This window comes from Hemiscyllium ocellatum, chromosome 17 (genome assembly GCF_020745735.1).
Source record: "Hemiscyllium ocellatum isolate sHemOce1 chromosome 17, sHemOce1.pat.X.cur, whole genome shotgun sequence".
Lineage (NCBI taxonomy): Eukaryota > Metazoa > Chordata > Chondrichthyes > Orectolobiformes > Hemiscylliidae > Hemiscyllium > Hemiscyllium ocellatum.
Window position 1 is genome coordinate 63,079,789 of NC_083417.1, and position 21,953 is coordinate 63,101,741.

Below are 21,953 nucleotides of genomic sequence, written 5' to 3' on the forward strand. Positions count from 1 at the left end.
TTTCCCAGCACCCATGTTATGCGTGCTCAAGTGTGAGGATCCAAGTTATATTTCATGAGTAATTCATCATATTGCTAAGTAGTCTAATTATTCATGGAATTGGTAATCAGATTCAAATGTTCGTTAAATGGTCTATCAATTTGTAAGCAACTTGCAATACTGCTCTTTAGTCTGTTGCATCATCTGTGTATTGCATCATAAACAAATGTATCAACTGATAACCAGAAGCTCGTGGCAGAACGCGAACTGAAATATAAGTGTGAACAAGACACTAAAATTGGTTTATTTTATAGATATCAAAACTTCAGTGCATTCATGGTTAAAAGCATTTTTGGTTACATTTCACTTTCAACCCATTTTAAAACTAGCTAAGAACACAAATCCAGAATTTAAACATCTAACCTATTTGCATAACGATTCTATATTTTGTGGTTTCCCAGCAGGTGTCACAAGGGTGTTTGTCCTACTTACACGAAGCTGCTTCCTCTCTCAATTAGCCAGAAATTTAAATCTGACTTTTTTTCCAAAATTCCTACCAATGATGTTTTGATCCAGAAACTAGGAAATTGCAAAGCAGCAAGCCTTACTTTTCTTGCCTATCCAACTCCCTCAGAATGGGAGGACAATGGATAGTTGACCCAACAGCACAACAAAACTTGGAAATTCACATGATGGGGAATTTCACTGCAATTTTATTTTTAGTTGCTGTGTTACAAGTGAAAGAAAATGAAAAACAATGAATTTCTTTACTATACCTGCAAATGTAGTTATTACAAGAATAGAACAACTTTGAATTCTGTGCAATTATTGCAGCCAGTGTAGCTTTGTAACTGGTTGAGACTAAAAACAAGTCAACACCACGCTTGGAATTGTTCTTTTGACTCCAATTGCAGCACTTGTGCAAAAGCTACCCATCTTTTTAAGGTAACCCACTGTATAGTTGCCAGAAACAAAATTTGCATTATAAGCAAGGTCATGGAGCACAAATTAATTATTATACTGCTGCATCCATTTCATTGGCACTTACAAACAGAATTTTTATTAATGATTCAATCTGCAAGCTAATGGGGCCACAACTGATTCATTATAGCACTCATGTCAACTCATTGACACTGGATCCGAGTAGAAATTATATATTATCATAGACTCTGCACATTCCTCTTCAGAAATTTAGAAACATTTACGGTACAGAAGGAAGTCACTCCGCTAATTGTGTCTACACTTACGTAAAAATGAACCGCACAACTTCATTCCATTTTCCAGCACTTAGCCTGTAGCCTGGGAAGAGTATAAAGGAAGTGTACTTAAGAGGGAGATCAGGAGGGTTAAAAGGGGACATGAGATGGCTTTGGCAAATAGAATTAAGGAGAATCCAAAGGGTTTTTACAAATATATTAAGGACAAAAGGGTAGCTAGGGAGAGAATAGGACCCGTCAAAGGTCAGCAAGGCAGCCTTGGTGTGGAGTCACAGAAAATGGGGGAGATACTAAATGAATATTTTGCATAAGTCTTCACTAGAGGGATACAAGAAGCAACCCGGAAAAAGTTGTCAATCAGGAATCTAAAGTTAGAGAGGAACAAGGGAAAATTCTAATTACCAAGTAGTGGCAAGTAAAATGTTGGATCTGCGAGTTGACAAGTCCCGAGGTACTGCTGGGTTTAATCCTACAGTCTTAAAGTCATAGCCAGTGAACCAGCTGATACATTGGAAAATTAAAATCAAAACTCATTACATTCAGGGAAGATTCCTTTAGATTAGAAAATTAATAATGTAACTCCTTCATTCAAAAGGAGAAGCCAAAAACAGGAAACTACAGACTAGTTAGCTTAATACCTGTCATAGGGTAAACACCAGGTTAAAGATATTTTAAGAGAGTATGTGAACAAATTCAAGCTAATAAGGCAGAGCCAAAAAGGTTTCAGCAAAAGGCAACTCATGCTTAACTAATGCAATGGATTTCATTTTAGTAGTTCCTTGCACTGTAGATGAAGGAGAACCAGCGGAAGCACTGCATTTAGATTTCCAGAAGGCACTTAATGAAATAGGTGTAGGAGGGAACATATTGGCATGGATAGAAGATTGGCCAGCTGACAGGAAGTACAGAATTGTAACGAGTGGGTCTTTTTCAGGCTGGTAGGTTGTCATCAATAGTCTACAACAGTGCTGGGGCCTCAATTCTTTATAAATTTATATAAATATTTAAATGAAGGGGTCAAAGGAATGGCAGCTAAATTTGCCTCTGACACAAAGATAAACATGGAAGTTAGTCATGAAGAGGACATAAGGAGCCTGAAAGGGATTTCAGTAGGTTGCAGAAATAGTCAAGCATCTGGCAAAATGGAGGACAATATGGGGAAAGTACGAAATTGTCTGTTTTGGCAGAAAGAATAAAACATTTTCTAAATCGTGAAAGGATGCAGTGCTCTGACATGGAGGAATCTTCATGTCATTGTGCATGAATCACTAAAGGTTAGTAAGTTAACACAGCCAGTAGTCAGGAAAGCTAATAGAATGCAACATTTTATTGAGAGGAATTGAATGCAAGAGTCAGGACACTGTGCTTCAGATTTTGTTCAGCACAGGCAGAACCTCATGCTGACCAGTATTGTGCACAGAACTCATCACTACACTGAAAAATGTTAATGTATTGAAAGCAGTTCAGAGAAGATTTACAAGACTAATGCTTGGAATAAGCAGGTTACCATGAGGAAAGGCTGGATAAACTAGGCTTGCATCCTCTAAAGTTTAAGAGGCAAAGGTGACTTATTTGAAACATATGACCCTGAAAGGATTTGACCCAGTGGATGCTGAAAACATGTTTCCTCATGGGAGGATCTAGAACTAAGTTCTTTATTTTACAATATACTATTCGTGTCCTCAACTGTGAAAACTGATGTAAAGTATTAATTCAATTCTTGTGTTAAATTTCCTGGTTCCCCCATTTGTTCCGTCCTCCCGCGCCCCAAAGGGGCCTATGTTCACTTTGGTTTTTCTCTTAATAGGCTAGATAGGATAGACCTGTATCCTCAGGAGTTTAGAGGAGTCAGACCAAATTGAAACATTCAAATCCTGACGGGATTTGATCGGATGGGTGTTCAAAGGACCGTTCCTCTTGTAGGAGAATCTAAAACTAACGTTTAGAAATATTGGTTGCCCATTTAAGACAGAGATGACGATTTCATTTCTCTCATAGCATGGAGTATCTTGGAATTTCTTTCCTCAAAAGTCAGCAGATGCAGAATCTTTAAATAATTTTAAGGGAGGTGTAGATGGATCCTCAATTATAAATGTAATCAGATCTAAGTTTGGCAGTCTTGTCACATCCAGAATGGTGGTCGACATTTAAACAACTGACTGGAGAAGGCTTCACAGATATCACCATCCCTATGACTGAAGAGCCCAGCACATCAGCTTAAAGATTAGGCTGAAGCTTTCACAGCAACGTTCAGCTAGAAATGCCAAGTGAATGTTCCATTTCAGCATCCTCCAACAAGCCCCAGCATTACAGATCAGTCTTTAGCCAATTTGATTCATTCCATGTGATATCAAGAAATAAATGGAGACACTGGACACTGCAAAAGCTACGGGCCCTGACAACATTCCAGCAATACTACTGGGACTTGCGACTTCCTTAGCTAAACTGATCCAATACAGTTACAAAAGTGGCATCTGCTTGACAGTATGGAATATATGGTGTGTCCAGCTATGTCCTAAACATAAAAAAACTGAATACATCTAACTCAGCCAATTACCACCTCATCTGTCTACTCTCGATCATCAGTAAAGTGACAGGGGATGTTGTTGCAGCCCATGACTAAAGTTGACAAGATGGTCACTTGGGGGTTTTATGGCTAATACAAAATGGCCGACAGGATTTGACAGTTATTTCCAGATGTTCACAGACTCAGCCTCCACATATTACATATACGCTGGTTAAGATGAGGTTCTTTGTAGGAAGAAACATTAGGCAAGTTAATCAGGTTTCTGAAACAGACAGTTCTAAACATGTAAGCATTCTAATAAGGGGCGTTTGTAAAAGGCCTAGTTTAACTACAGTCCCAAGTTTGTTATTTTGTAGAAAGGAGAAGTCTGATCCTAGGGCATTCCGAATTGTTCAGGCAATTGTAGAATTAGAAAGGCAAAAAAGAAATTAGTGTGTAAACGTCAGTTGCATTCCTTACAGGCAATAAAGACACCCAATGCATTATTAGGGAAGATAAAGTAATAAATGGTCATATGACCTCTGAAAAACTATTGGCACAGGAGGAGGGCAGAAAAAGGTTATAAAATGAGGGGTCACAATCAGGAAGAGATAAATAATTGAAACTTAAGTGCACGTGGCTCTTCCAAACAAATCTTTTTACACAAAGATCAAGGGAAGAGTTAAAAATCACAACACCAGGTTATAGTCTAACAGGTTTATTTGGAAGTACTAGCTTTCAGAGTACTGCCCCTTCATCCAATATCAAGATTGGGATACAGACAGAATCTAACTCACACCTTTAATACATTGCCTGAGCTGAGAGGTCACTTTTCTTTAAAAATAAAACCTAAATTAATCTCGATAATGTGACTTGAAGTTCTGGAATTTACATATTAATGAAGCAAAATGTGCAACCAAGATGAAAGGCTTGTTCAATATATCACTTTGGATTTTGCCAGTGCCACTCAGCTGCTGACCTAACTACAGCCTTGGGTTCAAACATGGACAAAAGAGCAGAATTCAAAAGGTGAGGTGAAAGTAACGGCACTTGACATCAAGGCTGCATTTGACTGATAGTGGTATCAAGGAGCCCTAGTAAAATTGGAATCAATTGATATTGGGGGCAAACTCTCCACTGATTGGAGTCAAACCTGGCACATACAAAGATTATTGTGGTTGGTGGTCAGACATCTCAGCTCCAGGACATCTCTGCAGGAGTTCCTCAGGGTCGTGTCCCAGGCCCAATCATTTTCAGCTGTTTCAATTACCTTCCTTCCATCATAAGGTCAGAAGTGGGGGTGTTTGCTGATAATTGCACAATGCTCAGTACCATTCATGATTCCTCAGATATTTAAGGAGTCCATGTTCAAATGCAACAAGATCTAGACAATATCCAGGCTTTGGCTGACAAATGGCAAGTAATGTGTGACACAGAAATGCCAGGCTATGACCATCACAATGAAAGACAATCTAATCATTGCCCATTGATATTCAATGGCGTTACAATCACCGAATCCCCCGCCATCAACATGTTGGGGTCTTATCATTGACAAGGAACTCAACTGGACTCACCACAAACAGGATCTAATACAGCAGGCCAAAGGCTATGAATACCGCGGCGAGAAAGTCACCTCCTGACTCCCAAAGCCTTTCCACCACCCACAAGACACTAATCAAGAGTGTGATGGAATACTCCCCACTTACCTGGATGATTGTAGTTCTAACAACACTCAAGACGCTTGACACCATCTGGACAAAGCAGTCCACTTGATTCGCATTACATCCAAGCATCCACTGTCTCTATCATCAAGACTCTATTGCTACTGCTGCTACTGCTACTACTTACAAGATGCACTACAGAAATTTAAAGTCTGGTTGAAGATTTGTAGCTCCGGTGTCCGTTGTTGTGGTTCTGTTCGCCGAGCTGGAAGTTTTTGCTGCAAACGTTTCATTCCCTGGCTAGGGAACATCATCAGTGCTATTGGAGCCTCCTGTGAAGCGCTGCTTTGATGTTTCTTCCGGTATTTATAGTGGTTTGTTCTTGCCGCTTCCGGGTGTCAGTTTCAGCTGTAGTAGTTTGTATGTGGGGTCCAGGTCGATGTGTCTGTTGATGGAGTTTGTGGATGAATGCCATGCCTCTAGGAATTCCCTGGCTGTTCTCTGTCTGGCTTGTCCTATGATGGTAGTGTTTTCCCAGTCAAATTCATGTTCCTAGTTGTCTGAGTGTATGGCTACTAGGGATAGCTGGTCGTGTCGTTTTGTGGCTAGCTGATGTTCATGGATGCGGATTGTTAGCTGTCTTCCTGTTTGTCCTATATAGTGTTTTGTGCAGTCCTTGCATGGTATTTTGTAAACTATGTTAGTTCGGCTCGTGCTGGCTATTGGGTCCTTTGTTCTAGTGAGTTGTTGTCTGAGTGTGGAAGTTGGCTTGTGTGCTGTTATGAGTCCTAAGGGTCGCAGTAGTCTGGCTGTCAGTTCTGAGACGCTCCTGACGTATGGTAGTGTGGCTAGTCCTTTTGGTTGTGGCACGTCCTCGTTCCGTGGTCTATCTCTTAGGCATCTGGTGATAAAGTTGCGTGGGTATCCGTTTTTTGGCAAATACCTTGTATAGATGTTCCTCTTCCTCTTTTTGCAGTTCTGGTGTACTGCAGTGTGTTGTGGCTCTTTTGAATAGTGTCCTGATGCAGCTTCGTTTGTGTGTTGGGGTGGTTACTTTCATAGTTTAGGACTTGGTCTGTGTGTGTTGGTTTCCTGTGTACCCTTGTGGTGAATTCTCCGTTGGGTGTTCTCTCTACTAACACGTCTAGGAATGGGAGTTGGCTATCCTTTTCCTCTTCTCTCGTGAATCGTATTCCTGTGAGTGTGGCGTTGATGATTCCTATCCAGCTATGACCAGCTATCCCTAGTAGCCATACACTCAGACAACCAGGAACATGAATTTGACTGGGAAAACACTACCATCATAGGACAAGCCAGACAGAGAACAGCCAGGGAATTCCTAGAGGCATGGCATTCATCCACAAACTCCATTAACAGACACATGGACCTGGACCCCATATACAAACCACTAAAGCGGCAAGAACATCCATCAACAGACACATCGACCTGGACCCCACATACAAACTACTACAGCTGAAACTGACACCCGGAAGCAGCAAGAACAAACCACTATAAATACCAGAAGAAACATCATAGCAGCGCTTCACAGGAGGCTCCAATAGCACTGATGATGTTCCCTAGCCAGGGAACGAAACGTTTGCAGCAAAAACTTCCAGCTCGGCGAACAGAACCACAACAACTACAGAAACTCACTAAAGATCCTCAGACAGCATCTTCTAAACCCATGACCATCTACAAGGACAAGGTCAACCACTACCTTCAAGTTCTCCTCCAAGTCAATCACCATCCTGACTTGGAAATATGTCACCGTTCCTTCACTGTCACTGGGCCAAAATCCTAGAAAACTCTCCCTAAAAGCATAGAGAATGAACTTACAGCAGGTGGACTGCAGAGGTCCGAGGTGGCAGCTCACCACCACCTTCTCCAATATTGACACTTAAGTTTCTACGTATCAGATAATCCACTTCATGCTAAATTTTAAAGCAGTTTGTTGAACACCACTGCACAACTCTATGACTCTAATTGCAGCATTGTACAGCAAAGCCACCCCTTAGCAGGCTAATCCATCAGGTTAATCCTTTGCCAAGAGTTAAACAACAAACAACAGTGGACAGAATGATTGCGACGGGGAAGAAAGTATCTTCAGCTCACACACCAATAAACACTTTCATCATATCTAAGCACAAATGAACTCAGCACACCTGCTCTATCCTGACAGAAATAAACATCTCTGTATATGTAAATGATACATAACATTTCAGTCCCTAATGTAAAATAAAGTAGTTATCCTGCAGCATAAATAACGCAGTGCATGGTTCAAATATTGCATGCCCAAATGCCACATCAGTTTATATTGTGCATAATATTCCCTGCTGACATTCAATGAACGCAATTCAGATTCTGTGTTCTCTAAGGTGTGTTTTTATGTCCTTGTCTTCCAATGGTGCCAAGTATGGCTGGATATATTTCCATAGACGCTAGGCACCAATTGGCTTACAACTTTTTATTTAAGCATCTGCTACTAAAGAGTACACAATAATCCAAGAATGGGAGACCTGCCTAATTTTCTCGTTTCTCAATTCAAGGACAATTATACTGACCATGAATGACAATCTCAATAAGCTGAAAAGTAAACTGATGACCTTCCAAATCTACTTACCTATGTATATAACTACACTCACTGCTCAAATGTCAACTGAGGGTCACTGAAACATACAGCTGTTCACAAAAAAATTTTTAGACTGTATTAAGTGCCTCCAGAACAAACCAAAAACAGAGTGAAAGCATAAGGAAATAATAGTCATGGTTCCAATCTCACAGCATAAACACATTCAAAGTAAACAAAACAATAAAAAACTTCTAATAGAAGATATCAAAAAGGACAGTTTGTTGAACTGAAGTGTTCGTAAAACTACTACAGACATGCACCACAAACATGTGATAATAACAGAATCAAAACACTGAAATTGAATTGCTGAGTGGAGGTGGGTAGACAGGCGGGTTTTGTGTGTGTGTGCGTACGCGTATGCGTGCGCGTGTGTGTAAGAAGAGGTGGTACAGAAGACAGATGGATGGACGTTTACTGAGCTTTTACATGTCCAGTATCTAAAGTAACCCATTCTTGGGGTACGCCTGATTTCAATCTTGCCCATTTGGAAACACAGAACTGGAGAATTGCAAATGTTACATCCATGTTTCAATATGTGGGTTAAGGTCGGTAAAATTAGTCAGCTTAACAACAGCAATCACCTAAAAACAGTGATCTACCACAAAATTAACAGTCACTTGAGCAAATCTGGATCAATAAACAGAAACCACTCTAGATTTGTTAGGGGCAAATTGTTTGCAACTATGTTTAAAGTAACAGAAGATCGATAAGGTTAATGCTTTTGATGTGATGCATAGGGAATTCCAAATACACTTGATAACACTGCACAACAGCGAAAAGTTCTCTCGTGGAATAAAGGAAACAGTAACAAGATGGATAAAAAAATTCACAGACTGATAGAGAGGCAACGAGTGTCTTTCAGACTGGCAAGAGGTCTGTAGTGAAGTTCCCAGATTGTTACCTGCAATGTGGAATAGTCTAATGCTGTGCATATTTGAAAGGTGGGGAGTAGGGGGGTGGTATCTCTGGCCAACACTGTTGTGATAATCTCACTCGATTTCAGGATTGAAAGACACAATCCAATGTTCTAAGAATGTGGGCTCATATCCCATCAACTGGTGGAAATTACATTCAATTGATGAACCTGGAATTAGAAACCAGTATTACTAACAATGATGATCATGAAATTGCAGGGCATAAAAACTTTCATATTTACTCGTAAACTCAACCTGTGGGGTAGAAGTGTTGAACCTCAAAAGGAAATAGATAAATTGGTGGTTTTGGGAAGATTTCCATTGCGTACAAGTGTAAAGTAATTTGTTTTGATAGGAAGGACATGGAGATAAGCAGAACAAAATACACTCCCTGATTTTATCACTAAGATTCTGGAGCGTACCATTCACAGAAACCGAATTTGATTGACCTTATAAATATTGTGACTACTAGAACAGGACTGAGGGTAGGAACTAAGAGGTAACTGACTCATTCCCTGACGCTCCAGAACTTGTCAAACTAGCCACCATCTGCAAGTCATAAGTCAGGGTGTGATTAAATGCTCTTCACTTGCCTGGTGCCCTAGTCTAAACCATTTTCAGTTGCTTTATTTATAATAATCTCTTCTTCATAAGTGCAGAGGTAATGACATTCACTGATGATTGCACAATGTTCAATACCATTTATACTCCACTGAAACTAAAGCACTAAGACCTGGACAACATGGAAACCTGGACTGATTAGTGACAAGTAACATTTGCACCACACAAGTGCCAAGCAATGACCATCTCCAACCAACACCCTCTTGATATTTAGTAGCATTAGTAGTACTGAAATTCCCAGTCAACATCCTGTGAGTTGCCATTGACCAGAAACTGAACGAGGTATGAAAATACTGAGGTAAAGGGATGTGAATTTTGCAGCAGATAACATACCTCCTGATTCCCTAAAGCTTGTCTGCCAACTAAAAGGCACGAGGTTATGATGGAACACTCTCCACTTATCTGTCTAAGCGCAACTCCAACAGCATGAGAAGCTTGACTCCATTCAGCTGAAAGTAGCCTGATTGATTGAAACCATCCACAAGCTTCTATTTTCATTCTGCACAACCACATTTGCAGGAGTATATTATTTACAAATGCAAAGCAGCAACTCTCACTAGCTCTTTTCACATTTCAAACCCATAACTTTTACCACTGAGGACGACCAAGGCAGCAGAGGTATCGGGATACCACCACCTCCAGATTCCCACCTAAGCCATGCACTAGCATTCCAGTTCCCTCATTATCAGTGCCATAGAATCAGTCAGACAGTGCTGTATGACACTGACAGTTAGTCAAAATCCTAGAATTTCACTTCCTTTCAGAATCAATTGGAGTATTGAGATCACTTCTGGTGATACAGGCATTACAAATAAAATGTGAGAGAAAATGATTGCACGGATAAGGTATTTCAGTTATAAAGATAGATGGAAATGTTGGGACTGTACTCTTTGAAGATTGAGAGAGGATTTCATGAAGATATTCAAAATCCTGAGGGGTCTCGACTGTGTATATACGAAAAAAATCTCACCGATGGAAGATCAAAGAATGATATTTCAGACAATTAGAGTCAGAGTCATACAGTACAGAAAGAGACCTTTCAGTCTAACTCATCCATACTTACTAAAGTTTCCCAAACTAAACTAGTCCCAATTGCCTGTGTTTGGCCCATATCACTCTAAACCTTTCCTATTCATGTCTTGATCCAAATGTCTTTTAAATGTTGTGACTATACCTCATCTACTACTTCCTCTGGCAGTTCTTTCCACACAACAAAAAAAAAATTGGGTCCCTCTTAAATTTTTCTTCGTTCACCTTAAAAATATTCCCCCAAGTTTTGAACAGGCCCATCCTAGGGAAAGACATTGGTAATTCATCTTATCTACGTCCCTTATGATTTGATAAACCTTTGTAACATCACTCTCATCCTCGTGTTCTTCAGTGAAAGTTCCAGCCTTTCAAGCCTCTCTCTAATGCAAACCTTCTAGTCCTGGCTACATCCTGGGCCAATCTTTTCTGGACTCTTGCAAACTTAATTATGTCCTTCCCATCACAGGGCAACGAAAACTATGCATAGCTCTCCGAATGGGACCTCACCAACCTCTTGCACAACCACAACATGACAACGCAACTCCACTCAATGGTTTGAACTATGACAGCAAATCCCTAAACACTTTAACTGCCTTGCCTAACTGTGATGCAACCGTCAAAGAACTATGTGCCTGAACTCCTCCATCTCTTCTGGTTAACGTCACTACCCAGGGCTGACCATTAACTGTATGAGTCCTGCCCTTGTTTGTGTATCCAAATTAAACACCATCTGCCATTCCACAGCCCACTGGCCCAACTGATCTAGATATCTTTGTAATCTTACAATGTTTCAATGTCAACTGGACCACCAATTTTGATGTCATCTACAAATTTACTAATCATGCCCGCTAAATTGTCATCCAAATCATTTATATAAATGAGCAAAATATTTAAGGTAATTGGCAAAAGCAGCATAAGACATGAGGAAAATGTTTGCGTGTTTGCAGTTAGTCTCAAGTTTATTGCCTGAGAGCAGGGTGAAGGCTCTAACCTCCTTTCACCTGGAGCTATTCCCATTCCCCAACTCAAGTTCTCTATGAATTCACTATCTTATACAACAACTGTGCTGCCCTTCTCTCACCTCAACACAGCCAGAAGCCCTGCTTTCAGCAACCTAGACCCTATTTTCGACCATTCTCTTCCCCACCTTCCCTCTTCTTGAATACCTGAGAACAACGTCCAAGTTTTTTGTTTGCTTAAATGGCGACTCTTGTTGATTTGACTATTGATTGTTAATCAATAAGTTGGGGAGAAGTGGGGAAAAAGAGAAAATAGAGAAATGGAAGTAAGCAAAGCATTCACATAGCTTGGAGGACTCATAGCTTGGGTTCAAACCAAACTGAACCTTAGCATCAGACTCTGCAATTCAATACTTGAACTACAGCATTTAAGGGCACTGTTATTGAATAACTTGTTTAGTTCATTAATAGAAACTGGAAGGATGGATCCATTACTGAAGATTAGCATTCTTCCCATTCTTATTTATAATGCTGCAAGTCAATAGACTGTTGTGTAAGGTAGTTCTGTTTGAGTTAATAGCAGTTTCCCCAAGTGTTTACAAGAAAGGTCACTAGAGGTGAAATGTTAACATTGCTTTCTCTCCACAGTTAATGCCAGACCTGCTGAGTTTCTCCAATTTGTTTTTGTTTCAGATTTCCAGCATGTGCAGTTCTCTGTTTTATATAAAACTAGTGCCAGTGTCGCAACATTCAAAGCCAAAGCCACAGTTCATTTGGATTTGAATCATGAAAACTACTGACTGAGGTACTGCTGTCACTGATTTGCAACATTTTTTCATTATACTAAACCATGTGAACAGCTCTGAGACTGATAAGCAAGGTTAGCTCTCATGGAAGGAGAAAGTGAGGTCTGCAGATGCTGGAGATCAGAGCTGAAAATGTGTTGCTGGAAAAGCGCAGCAGGTCAGGCAGCATCCAAGGAACAGGAAATTCGACATTTCGGGCATAAGCCTGATTCCTGATGAAGGGCTTATGCCCGAAACATCGAATTTCCTGTTCCTTGGATGCTGCCTGACCTGCTGCGCTTTTCCAGCAACACATTTTTAGCTCTCATGGAATACAGGAGAACTAGCCATTTGGATACAGAACTGGCTCAAAGGTAGAAGACAGAGGGTGGTGGTGGAGGGTTGTTTTTCAGACTGGAGGCCTGTGACCAGTGGAGTGCAACAAGGATCGGTGCTGGGTCCTCTACTTTTTGTCATTTACATAAATGATTTGGATGCAAGCATAAGAGGTAGAGTTAGTAAGTTTGCAGATGACACCAAAATTGGAGGTGTAGTGGACAGCAAAGAGGGTTACCTCAGATTACAACAGGATCTGGACCAGACGGGCCAATGGGCTGAGAAGTGGCAGATGGAGTTTAATTCAGATAAATGCGAGGTGCTGCATTTTGGGAAAACAAATCTTAGCAGGACTTATACACTTAATAGTAAGATCCTAGGGAGTGTTGCTGAACAAAGAGACCTTGGAGTGCAGGTTCACAGCTCCTTGAAAGTGGAGTCGCAGGTAGATAGGATAGTGAAGGCATTTAAGGGCGTTTGGTATGTTTTCCTTTATTGGTCAGAGTATTGAGTACAGGAGTTGGGAGGTCATGTTGCAGCTATACAGGACATTGGTTAGGCCACTGTTGGAATATTGCATGCAATTCTGGTCTCCCTCCTATTGGAAGGGTGTTGTGAAACTTGAAAGGATTCAGGAAAGATTTACAAGGATGTTGCCAGGGTTGGAGGATCTGAACTACAGGGAGAGGCTGAACAGGCTGGGGCTGTTTTCCCTGGAGTGTCGGAGGCTGAGGGATGACCTTATAGAGGTTTACAAAATTATGAGGGGCATGGATAGGATAAATAGACAAAGTCTTTTCCCGGGGGTCGGGGAGTTCAGAACCAGAGGGCATAGGTTTAGGGTGAGAGGGGAAAGGCAACTTTTTCACGCAGAGGGTGGTATGTGTAAGGAATGGGCTGCCAGAGGATGTGTTGGAGGCTGGTACAATTGCAACATTTAAGAGGCATTTGGATGGGTATATGAATAGGAAGGGTTTAGAGGGATATGGGCCGGGTGCTGGCAGATGGGACTAGATTGGGTTGGGATATCTGGTCGGCATGGACAGGTTGGACTGAAGGGTCGGTTTCCATGCTGTACATCTCTATGACTCTAAATCGTAATTCTACCAGATATTGGAGAATAGATAATCATTGGCATTTACAGCAGGATACTTGGATTTCTTAATTTACAGAGTTCATTATTTGGCAGATATTGGAGCACTAAAAACTACTTGTAATTAGTTTCAAAAATTCGTTTGGCCAACTTTAGTAACAAATAAGTTGAAAATTACCAACCATTCAAGAATTCTTCTCCACACATCAGCTATTTTTACAGGATATTACTAGTAGTACAGTGCTCAGTTTAGCACAGTTGTACTCTGGCTATATAAAACCCGAGAACCTGAACTGCCTATTCATTTTCTTAGAATAGCTTACCAACGTAGAAGAGCAAAGAGTAAGCACACCAATTAGCCCATACGTAACACTCTATACAATCACTGACTCTATCCATTCCTGAAGGGCTTATGCCCAAAACATCGATTCTCCTGCTCCTTGGATGCTGCCTGACCTGCTGTGTTTTTCCAGCAACCCATTTTTCAGCTTTGATCTCCAGCATCTGCAGTCCTCACTTTCTCCTAATCTATCCCATGTACTAAAGCTCCAGGAGAAGCTTCTGAATAGATGTTCCCTAAATGTCAATGGCAATTTATCTTTCTTAAATATTTAAAACTTTTTTTCCACATATTGTTTGAACAATTCATACTAATCCACAAACCCTTCAATTCTGCCCACTGAAGTTGGCTCTATCCACCTACCATCTCTCTGAAAGAACTATATAGTCAAATTCCACTTTTTTAAAAAGTTATTTCACCACTCTAAGATTTGGATATTTGAACCTATATCTATGCCTTGCTAACGTTTAGCATAGTGTTTGACCCCCTTATCCTCCCATCAAAAACACCCCACATCTATTTATTTTTAATTCACTATACATGGACATCACTGGCCAGGCCAGCATTTATTGCCTCTACATAATTTGTGCAGAGGGTAGTAGAGTGTCAACCACATTACTGTGAATCTGGAGTGATAGGCAGGCCAGACCAGCCAAGGATGGCCGATTTCCTTCCCTAACATACATTAGTGAACCAGATGGGTTTTTCCAACAATGGTTTCACGGTCATTATTAGATTCTTAATCCCAGTCTTTTATCTGCCATGAGATTTGAACCTGGGTTCCCAGAACATTACCAGAGTTTCTGGATTAATAGTCCAGTGATAATACCACTAGGCCATTGTCTTCCTTACCTAATTCAGGAACTTAGTCACATTTTCCTTCTAGTCAAAGTTCACCAAACTTCCCAATTTTTCTAAAACTTTTGAATATTTTCCAAATGTATCCAGATGTATCTTGAAGACTGCAAAAGAACACTGATCTGACAGGCATTCGTTTTCTGATACTGCTAGTCCAAAGTGTCACAGGTCCCTTTTAAACAGTAAGACTGTGTGGAGGAACCTATGTAACTTAATTTTCAGCCTACCATGTGACTACTTATGAAAGGCCTTGTGGAATTCCACAAGATCTCCTCATTGAAAAAGGAATTGAGTTTCTGAAAAGCACAACTTTAAGGGAAAATCGCTTGAAGTTAAGCATAGTGCCTTATGGAAATCAATTTTAAAACCAGAGTTAGACTCCTGAGGACAGTGTGTGCTTGGAAAAGTAAATGTAAAAGTTAAAATATAGTGTGTTATAAAGTTGTCAATTTTACACACACCAACTTCACAAGAAGTGCAATAAGCATCCAGCAAAAGAGAGCAAGGAAAGCTTCTGTGATAAAAGCTGTTTTTTTTTTTACTTGCAGATACATCTTTAAAGAAATCTACAAGTTCCTTAACAATTGTACCTATGTGCAATATATCAATTTTTTTTCAAAAACCTAAGCCAAGTAGCTCCTACATGAATCGAGTAATCTAAAAATAAATGAAAACCAAAAGTTTCCTTCAGTACCTCAAATGGGAAGGGGAGGGGTCATTAACAATGTTATGAGGGACACAGTAATTTGAGACACAAACAAGAAGAAAGCGATGTTTAATGAGAAATAAGACCTGAGGAGAGAGAAGAAAAATTTTTTGTTGCTTTCAAATTAAGTGAGGAAAATTAACGTGAGCAGTCTCTACGCTATATATATTCTATTAATTCAAGAGAATTTCAAAGTGTGACTGGACAACCCTTGAAAAACTCGAAAGTAAATTGTTAGGAACTTTCTCCATACATTATATATTCTGGCAAGGGGTGACAAGAGTTCACCTCAGTGCTTGCTAATATACAACCCAATTCCTGCAATTCAGCACTCAGTCCAAGTCAGACAAATAATCTTTGCAGAAGGGTAAAGTTGGCATGTATATTTTGAAAAACTGAATATTAACCAATCTTTTGTCCACACAAACAAGTTGGACTCAAGAATTTCTGCTCATAATCTAGGCTCTAGACATCTTTGCCATATTCTGACCCACTTTTGATACAACACTTGTATTTCTAAACTGAGATATCCAAACTTTGCTCAATAAATAGTGCACATCATGATTAGTCTATACAAAGACTGGATAACTTGCTCAAGTTCTAATCAAAAATCTTTAAAACAGGAACTTTTATTCGTTTAAGTTTTGCTTATATCTTCAAATTTGAAACTTGGTGAGCAATTAATAAACCCATACAAATATTCATCCACCAAGCAGTGGAATTACAAGTCTGTACTGAATGATAATTTGAATTCTTCACATTCACTGTCAGCATAAAATTCAAACATTCTAAAAAAATTGTTCCAGGAGAAAGTGAGGACTGCAGATCCTGGAGACCAGAGTTGAAAAGTGTAGTGCTGGAAAAACACAGCAGGCCAGGTAACATCCGAGGAGCAGGAGAATTGACGTTTTGGGCATAAGCTTATGCCCGAAATGTCAATTCTCCTGCTCCTCGAATGCTGCCTGGCTTGCTGTGTTTTTCCAGCACCACACTTTTCAACTAAAAATACCATTCACCATTTTCTTGAACTTCAGTTTCTCCTTCCCTTCTGGGGAAAAAAAATCCTAGCCCCAGAATTTACATAACACAATTGATCATAACTGCTTATTGAAATCAGTCAAGTAAGGTGGAGTTTACATCATTTATTTTCCCACTGACCCATTCTCAAATTATTTTTCAAATTTGTGTCTCTGGCCAATTTGTTTTTCAAATCAACATTGCTAAGAAATGACAGGAAATCTTGTCATCATCACACCGATGTTTCTTGGTACATACAAATTAACTACCAAGTTTCTTACATTACCAAGGTGGCTATTCTTCAGAAGTATTGTGTTGAGTAGAGCATTTTGAGACATTGTGAGGTTGGAAACAGGTTATGTAAGTCTAAGTAGCTAGAAATATCATTCATGATCTCTGCTTCTAACAGATTTTGAAATGCAATCTAGATAATTAAATCTTACAATATATCTAATTAATTCCATTTTTAATAATTTAATGTGGAATGTAAAAAGCAACCCCTATAAAATGTCTCCTGAAAGCAAACTAAGGTAACCTTTGCCCCCTACCTAACCCCTAACCCAGTTGAAAGATGTGCAGGCTAAGTGGATTAACCTTTGGAAATGCTGGATTACAGGGAAAGAGCAGAGGAAGGTGTCTGGGATTCAGAGGGTTGGTGTGGACTCAATGGACTGAATAGCCTCTTTCCATACTGTAAGGATTCTATAACCCTGAGTCACCTATTTAAGGTATTTCTGTTGACTGTCGTGAGCTATGGCTTCCAAAGTAGTGTTATGTCCTATTCAGTTTTATGCTGTCCAACTGAGCAATGTAATATTGAGAATGTTCTTATATTTTCCCGGGTTAGGTCACATCAGACTTACAGCTTTGAGACTTCCAGGTTCAACACTTGATCATCCGTTTCTCAAGTGCAGTGACCTTTGACAAAAATTATTTTTTATAATTATTAACCAGATACATAATTCTCGGATAGATTTTGCATTGGCCCATATACCTTGCAAACTCCAAAAATAGCCCATTCTTTCTCTGCTTGTGATGGCTATCTATCTACTGAATTTACACCAATCCCACATAAAAGAAACATACACCGAACACAGGTAACTTGGTTCAGAAAGTTCTGGATTCAATGGCTGAAGGTATAAACAGTCTTACAATGTGTCTATGAACCCAGAAGCAAAAAAAAGTAGAGAGAAATGATGCAGCTTTTTTAAAAATCATCACTGTTGAACAGTTAGACATTCATGTGTACATTTATGGACATGGGCACAACATAATCAAGCAAAGTGACCCACTATTACAGCCAAGATTTAAAATATACAACTACAGCCATACAGAGAGGATAACAGAGTATTTCAACAATTAGTCATCATTCACAGGTGAGAAAGGGAAGAACCTAATATCCAATATATTTAAGCATTCAAAGTAGCTATACATAACAGTTATAGATCCAGCATGATTTGAAACATCATCTCTAAGACAGCTTTTGGCTTCCTCATTTGTGATCTGTAAATACTCATTGCAGCCAAAATGAAGTTTTCATGAGGAAATAACACTAATGTCAAAGCTTAGAACCATGAAAATACAACAAACAACTAGAGCAAATCATGTCCATTGGCCGTGCCCTTCCTCAGAGCCATGCAAATTTCTCTTTATGAAAACATTTGTCACCACTCCCACCAGCCTTTGAAAGAACAAGTCCTAAGTCATTGCCACTTGATTCCTCAACAAGTTATTCTTCACATTTCCACCATTTGCTAATTCAAAACCTTTAATCTGCACCTACTACTTTTTAAACACCAACTAATGTAAAGTGCTTTTGTCTCAAAAATATCATAATCTTGTCCACATCTATCAGATTTCACGTGAACTTCTTTGGTTCTGGGATGTCATTAAAACTATTCAGTGAATCTCCTCTAAACCTTCACAACGACCATGATTTCCCACAGCCGGACACAACATTCTAGTTGTAACTTATGGGAATGCGTCATACCCTTTTTACTGAAATGTATCTCTCACTTGTCTGTAAATTCCATCTGCAATTTCTACCCATTCTGCTTTACCATCTTACAGTTTATTGGTATCGTCCTACGTTTATACCACAGTTCCACATAGTACGATTAGCAAATAGTAATTTTTTCTTACATCGCTACATCCAAGTCATTATATATCAAATGCAATGCTACTCAAAAGCTACACATCTTAAATGAATCAAGAGCTTAGATCAGATAAGACCCCATCCCTTCATTTTCAAAGCTACACACTAGTTCAGAAGGGTATTCCATTGGTTTGCTTATCATAATGTAAGTGCCCAGGATACAAACAGGAGTAATTTTTATGGTCCGTCCAGATTATATTACCACTCAATAAGTTCATGGCTGATCCAATCGTAACTTGAACTCCACTTTCCTGACTATTCCCCATCACTTGAAACTCACCCTGTAATTCAAGAATCTTAATAGGAGCAATACTCCACAGCTCTCAAGCAGAATTCCAAAGATGCATGGTCTTAGAAGTTTTTCCTCACCCCAAATCATATGATCATAAATCTTGAGTCATAGAGATGTACAGCACAGAAACAGACCCTTTGGCGAAACTCATCCATGCTGACCAGATATCCCAACCTAATCTAGTCCCACCTGAGAGCACCTGGCCCATATCCCTCCAAACCTTTCCTATTCATATACCCATCCAGATACCTTTTAAATGTTGCAATTGTACTAGTCTCCACCATTTCCTCTGGTAGCTCTTGCTTACTACATTTATGTTATTTCTCAGAATATTCATCCTCATTTGAAAGGCTTCAGCTCAATTCGTAGAATATTTGAAAAGCTGGTCACGCCTCCGACGGCACCTCCCAAAACTGAGCACGAAACACACTGAACCGAAATTGAAGGATAAATGGGTCTTCAGTTTCCTCTGAAAAAAAAGCTAATACCCAGCAAGTTTAGAAAGCCGCTAATTCGGTTTCAAGAATCTCGCATTATTCATTTAAGCACGTGATGAACATATACTAACTTTTACATAAAAGTATTATTAATAGAAAAAAAATATTCCAACAGTAGATTGTCAATATTTGTTTTCATCCCAAAGACAACTCGTTATGAGTACACCTTGAAATATCTAACCGTGCCAGTGAATTCTGGCCCGAACGTTTAGAAACACAAACCAGTGACAAGAGGAGCAGGGGCGTTTATTCCGTTATCGATTACCGTGTTCAAAAAAACTCCCTGAACGAATTGTTTTCTGTGCGTTTTTAGTATTTTAAATCACATCTACAAGTTTCTTTACCGCTTTTAAAAGACAAAACAAACTCTCTTCCTTCGAAAAAGGAGAAAAACAGTTCCCTCCCTTAAAAAGAGGTGAAGCAATACACTTACCCAAACGCACCAGCTGTCTGACACCAGGTACCAGGCCATCTCTACCGCCAGTCCGTGGCCATCGGCCCAGTCGGGTCGGCTCGCTGATCCCATCGCGTCTTCACTTTGTTCCGGCATCCCGTTTTGGACGGTGTTTTCCCCGCGCTTAACCATGCCGGTTAGCCGATCGTCGCTGGGGGTCGGAGCGCCGGGGTCGGCGACCTGCGGCAGCCTGAGGTTGGAGTAGGCGCTAAAGAGGCTGACGGCCAACAGCGCTGCGCTCAGGGCCGTGTAGGTCCGCAAACTAGGCCAGGGGAAGCGCTCGAGGAAAAGCAGCGGCATGGCGAGGCTGAGGACTGCGTTGCTGTTACCCCAATGACCGGGCGGGCGGTGGCCCTAAAATTCCCGTTAACGCTCAAGCACGTCGAGATACCCCCGTTCTCGATCGAGGCAGCGATGTCGGTAACGTCACCAGACAAAATGGGCAGGGCGAGCTATCCGGAAACAATCCCGGAAGTGACGGATTAACGCGACACCATTACACGGAGAACCTCCTGAACTGGTGGAGCACCGCGCGCTGTCATGGGAATAGTCTCCATGGTTACCGAGTCAGGTAGTCGTGTCCGGAGTCATCAAGAACAGCACATTGGAGGAGTTAAAAATCACACAACACCAGGTTATAGTCCAACAGATTTAATTGGAAGCACAAGCTTTCGGTGCGCTGCTCCTTCATCAGGTGTCCACAACCACCTGATGAAGGAGCAGCGTTCAGAAAGCTAGTGCTTCCAATTAAACCTGTTGGACTATAATCTGGTGTCGTGTGATTTTTAACTTTGTACACTCCAGTCCAACATAGGCTTCTCCAACTCATCATTGGAGGATGTATTCACAAAGGTACATAATGATGCTCTGGACATTAATTACTAAGCTTGGAGTTCAGAATTCACTCATAATATTCTAAAGCAGTTGTTGAAAGTTTAATTAATCATTGCTGGTGGCATCATCCCTGGCTTGGCCTGTCTGCTCTGAGACTGTCATCCATCCCTCTGTAATCCATTTTTTCACTGTCATAAATACTTTCCAATTCTCTCAACTATCGGTTCTTTGTAAACTTGAATTAATCCATGCTATCCGATCTTGAGGCTTCCTTTCGACTTGGAAACTCACTTTCTATGTCTATCATTTCCCAATTCCCCACTCCTTAGTGGCCTTAGGCCTCTGTTATCATTCAGGCCCAGGCTCGAATTTCTCTTATTAAGTGTTGCAATGACTAACTGGTGTCCTCACAATATATTAATCAAATAATTCCCTTCAATCCAAAACAATGGAACTACAATTATATAAGACCTTGTTTAATCAATGAAAGGTCATGAAGCAGCATAGAAAGTAAAGGAAAAGTGGACAGGAAATAGAAAAGAATAGAGACAAAGGAATTATTGAGTTACAGAAAAATTAAGTAAGAGCAGCCAAAAAGGAAAAAGGCAAGCCAAGCGATGGACAAGTAGATGTTCACAATTGGTACTCGGGTAAAAAGGAAATCCTGCTTTCACAGATATTGCTGCCATGCTGTTTATTTCCATGGACACAGGCAAAAATATAGATTATCTGGGTTAGTCCTGCATTACAGTATCTCTATATAAGCAGTGCTGAATGCTTGGGAAAAGGTGCTACAATGTCTCCAATGTTCACTGAATATGGCAGCAGTCATCAACAAGGTTTGACGATCTGAGAAAATATGACAAGATAAGACTATGCATCAATGGATGAGCAAAGTATGATAGTCGCAATGTGTTTGATTACAACATATTACATATTTAATACTGCTCATTGAAAGCACACAAAACTTATAGCTCTACCAATTACTAAGATACATGGTCAATAACAAAGGACATAACTTTCAGCTACAACTGACAATATGAAATTGTGTCATAATTACATTTTAAAAGG

The 21,953-nt window shown here is 40.1% G+C and overlaps 1 protein-coding gene across 2 annotated transcripts in view; it reads right to left on the reverse strand.

The window, feature by feature from the left end:
- amfra (autocrine motility factor receptor a) overlaps positions 1–20,484 on the reverse strand; it is a 67,975-nt gene extending 47,491 nt beyond the window's left edge. For both annotated transcript variants that reach the window (XM_060838239.1, XM_060838237.1), the window contains exon 1: positions 20,028–20,484. In XM_060838239.1, coding sequence (XP_060694222.1) covers positions 20,028–20,348 — 321 coding nt within the window. In that variant the 5' untranslated portion in view covers positions 20,349–20,484. The remainder of the gene's footprint in view (positions 1–20,027) is intronic.
- Between the last annotated feature and the right edge of the window lie 1,469 nt (positions 20,485–21,953).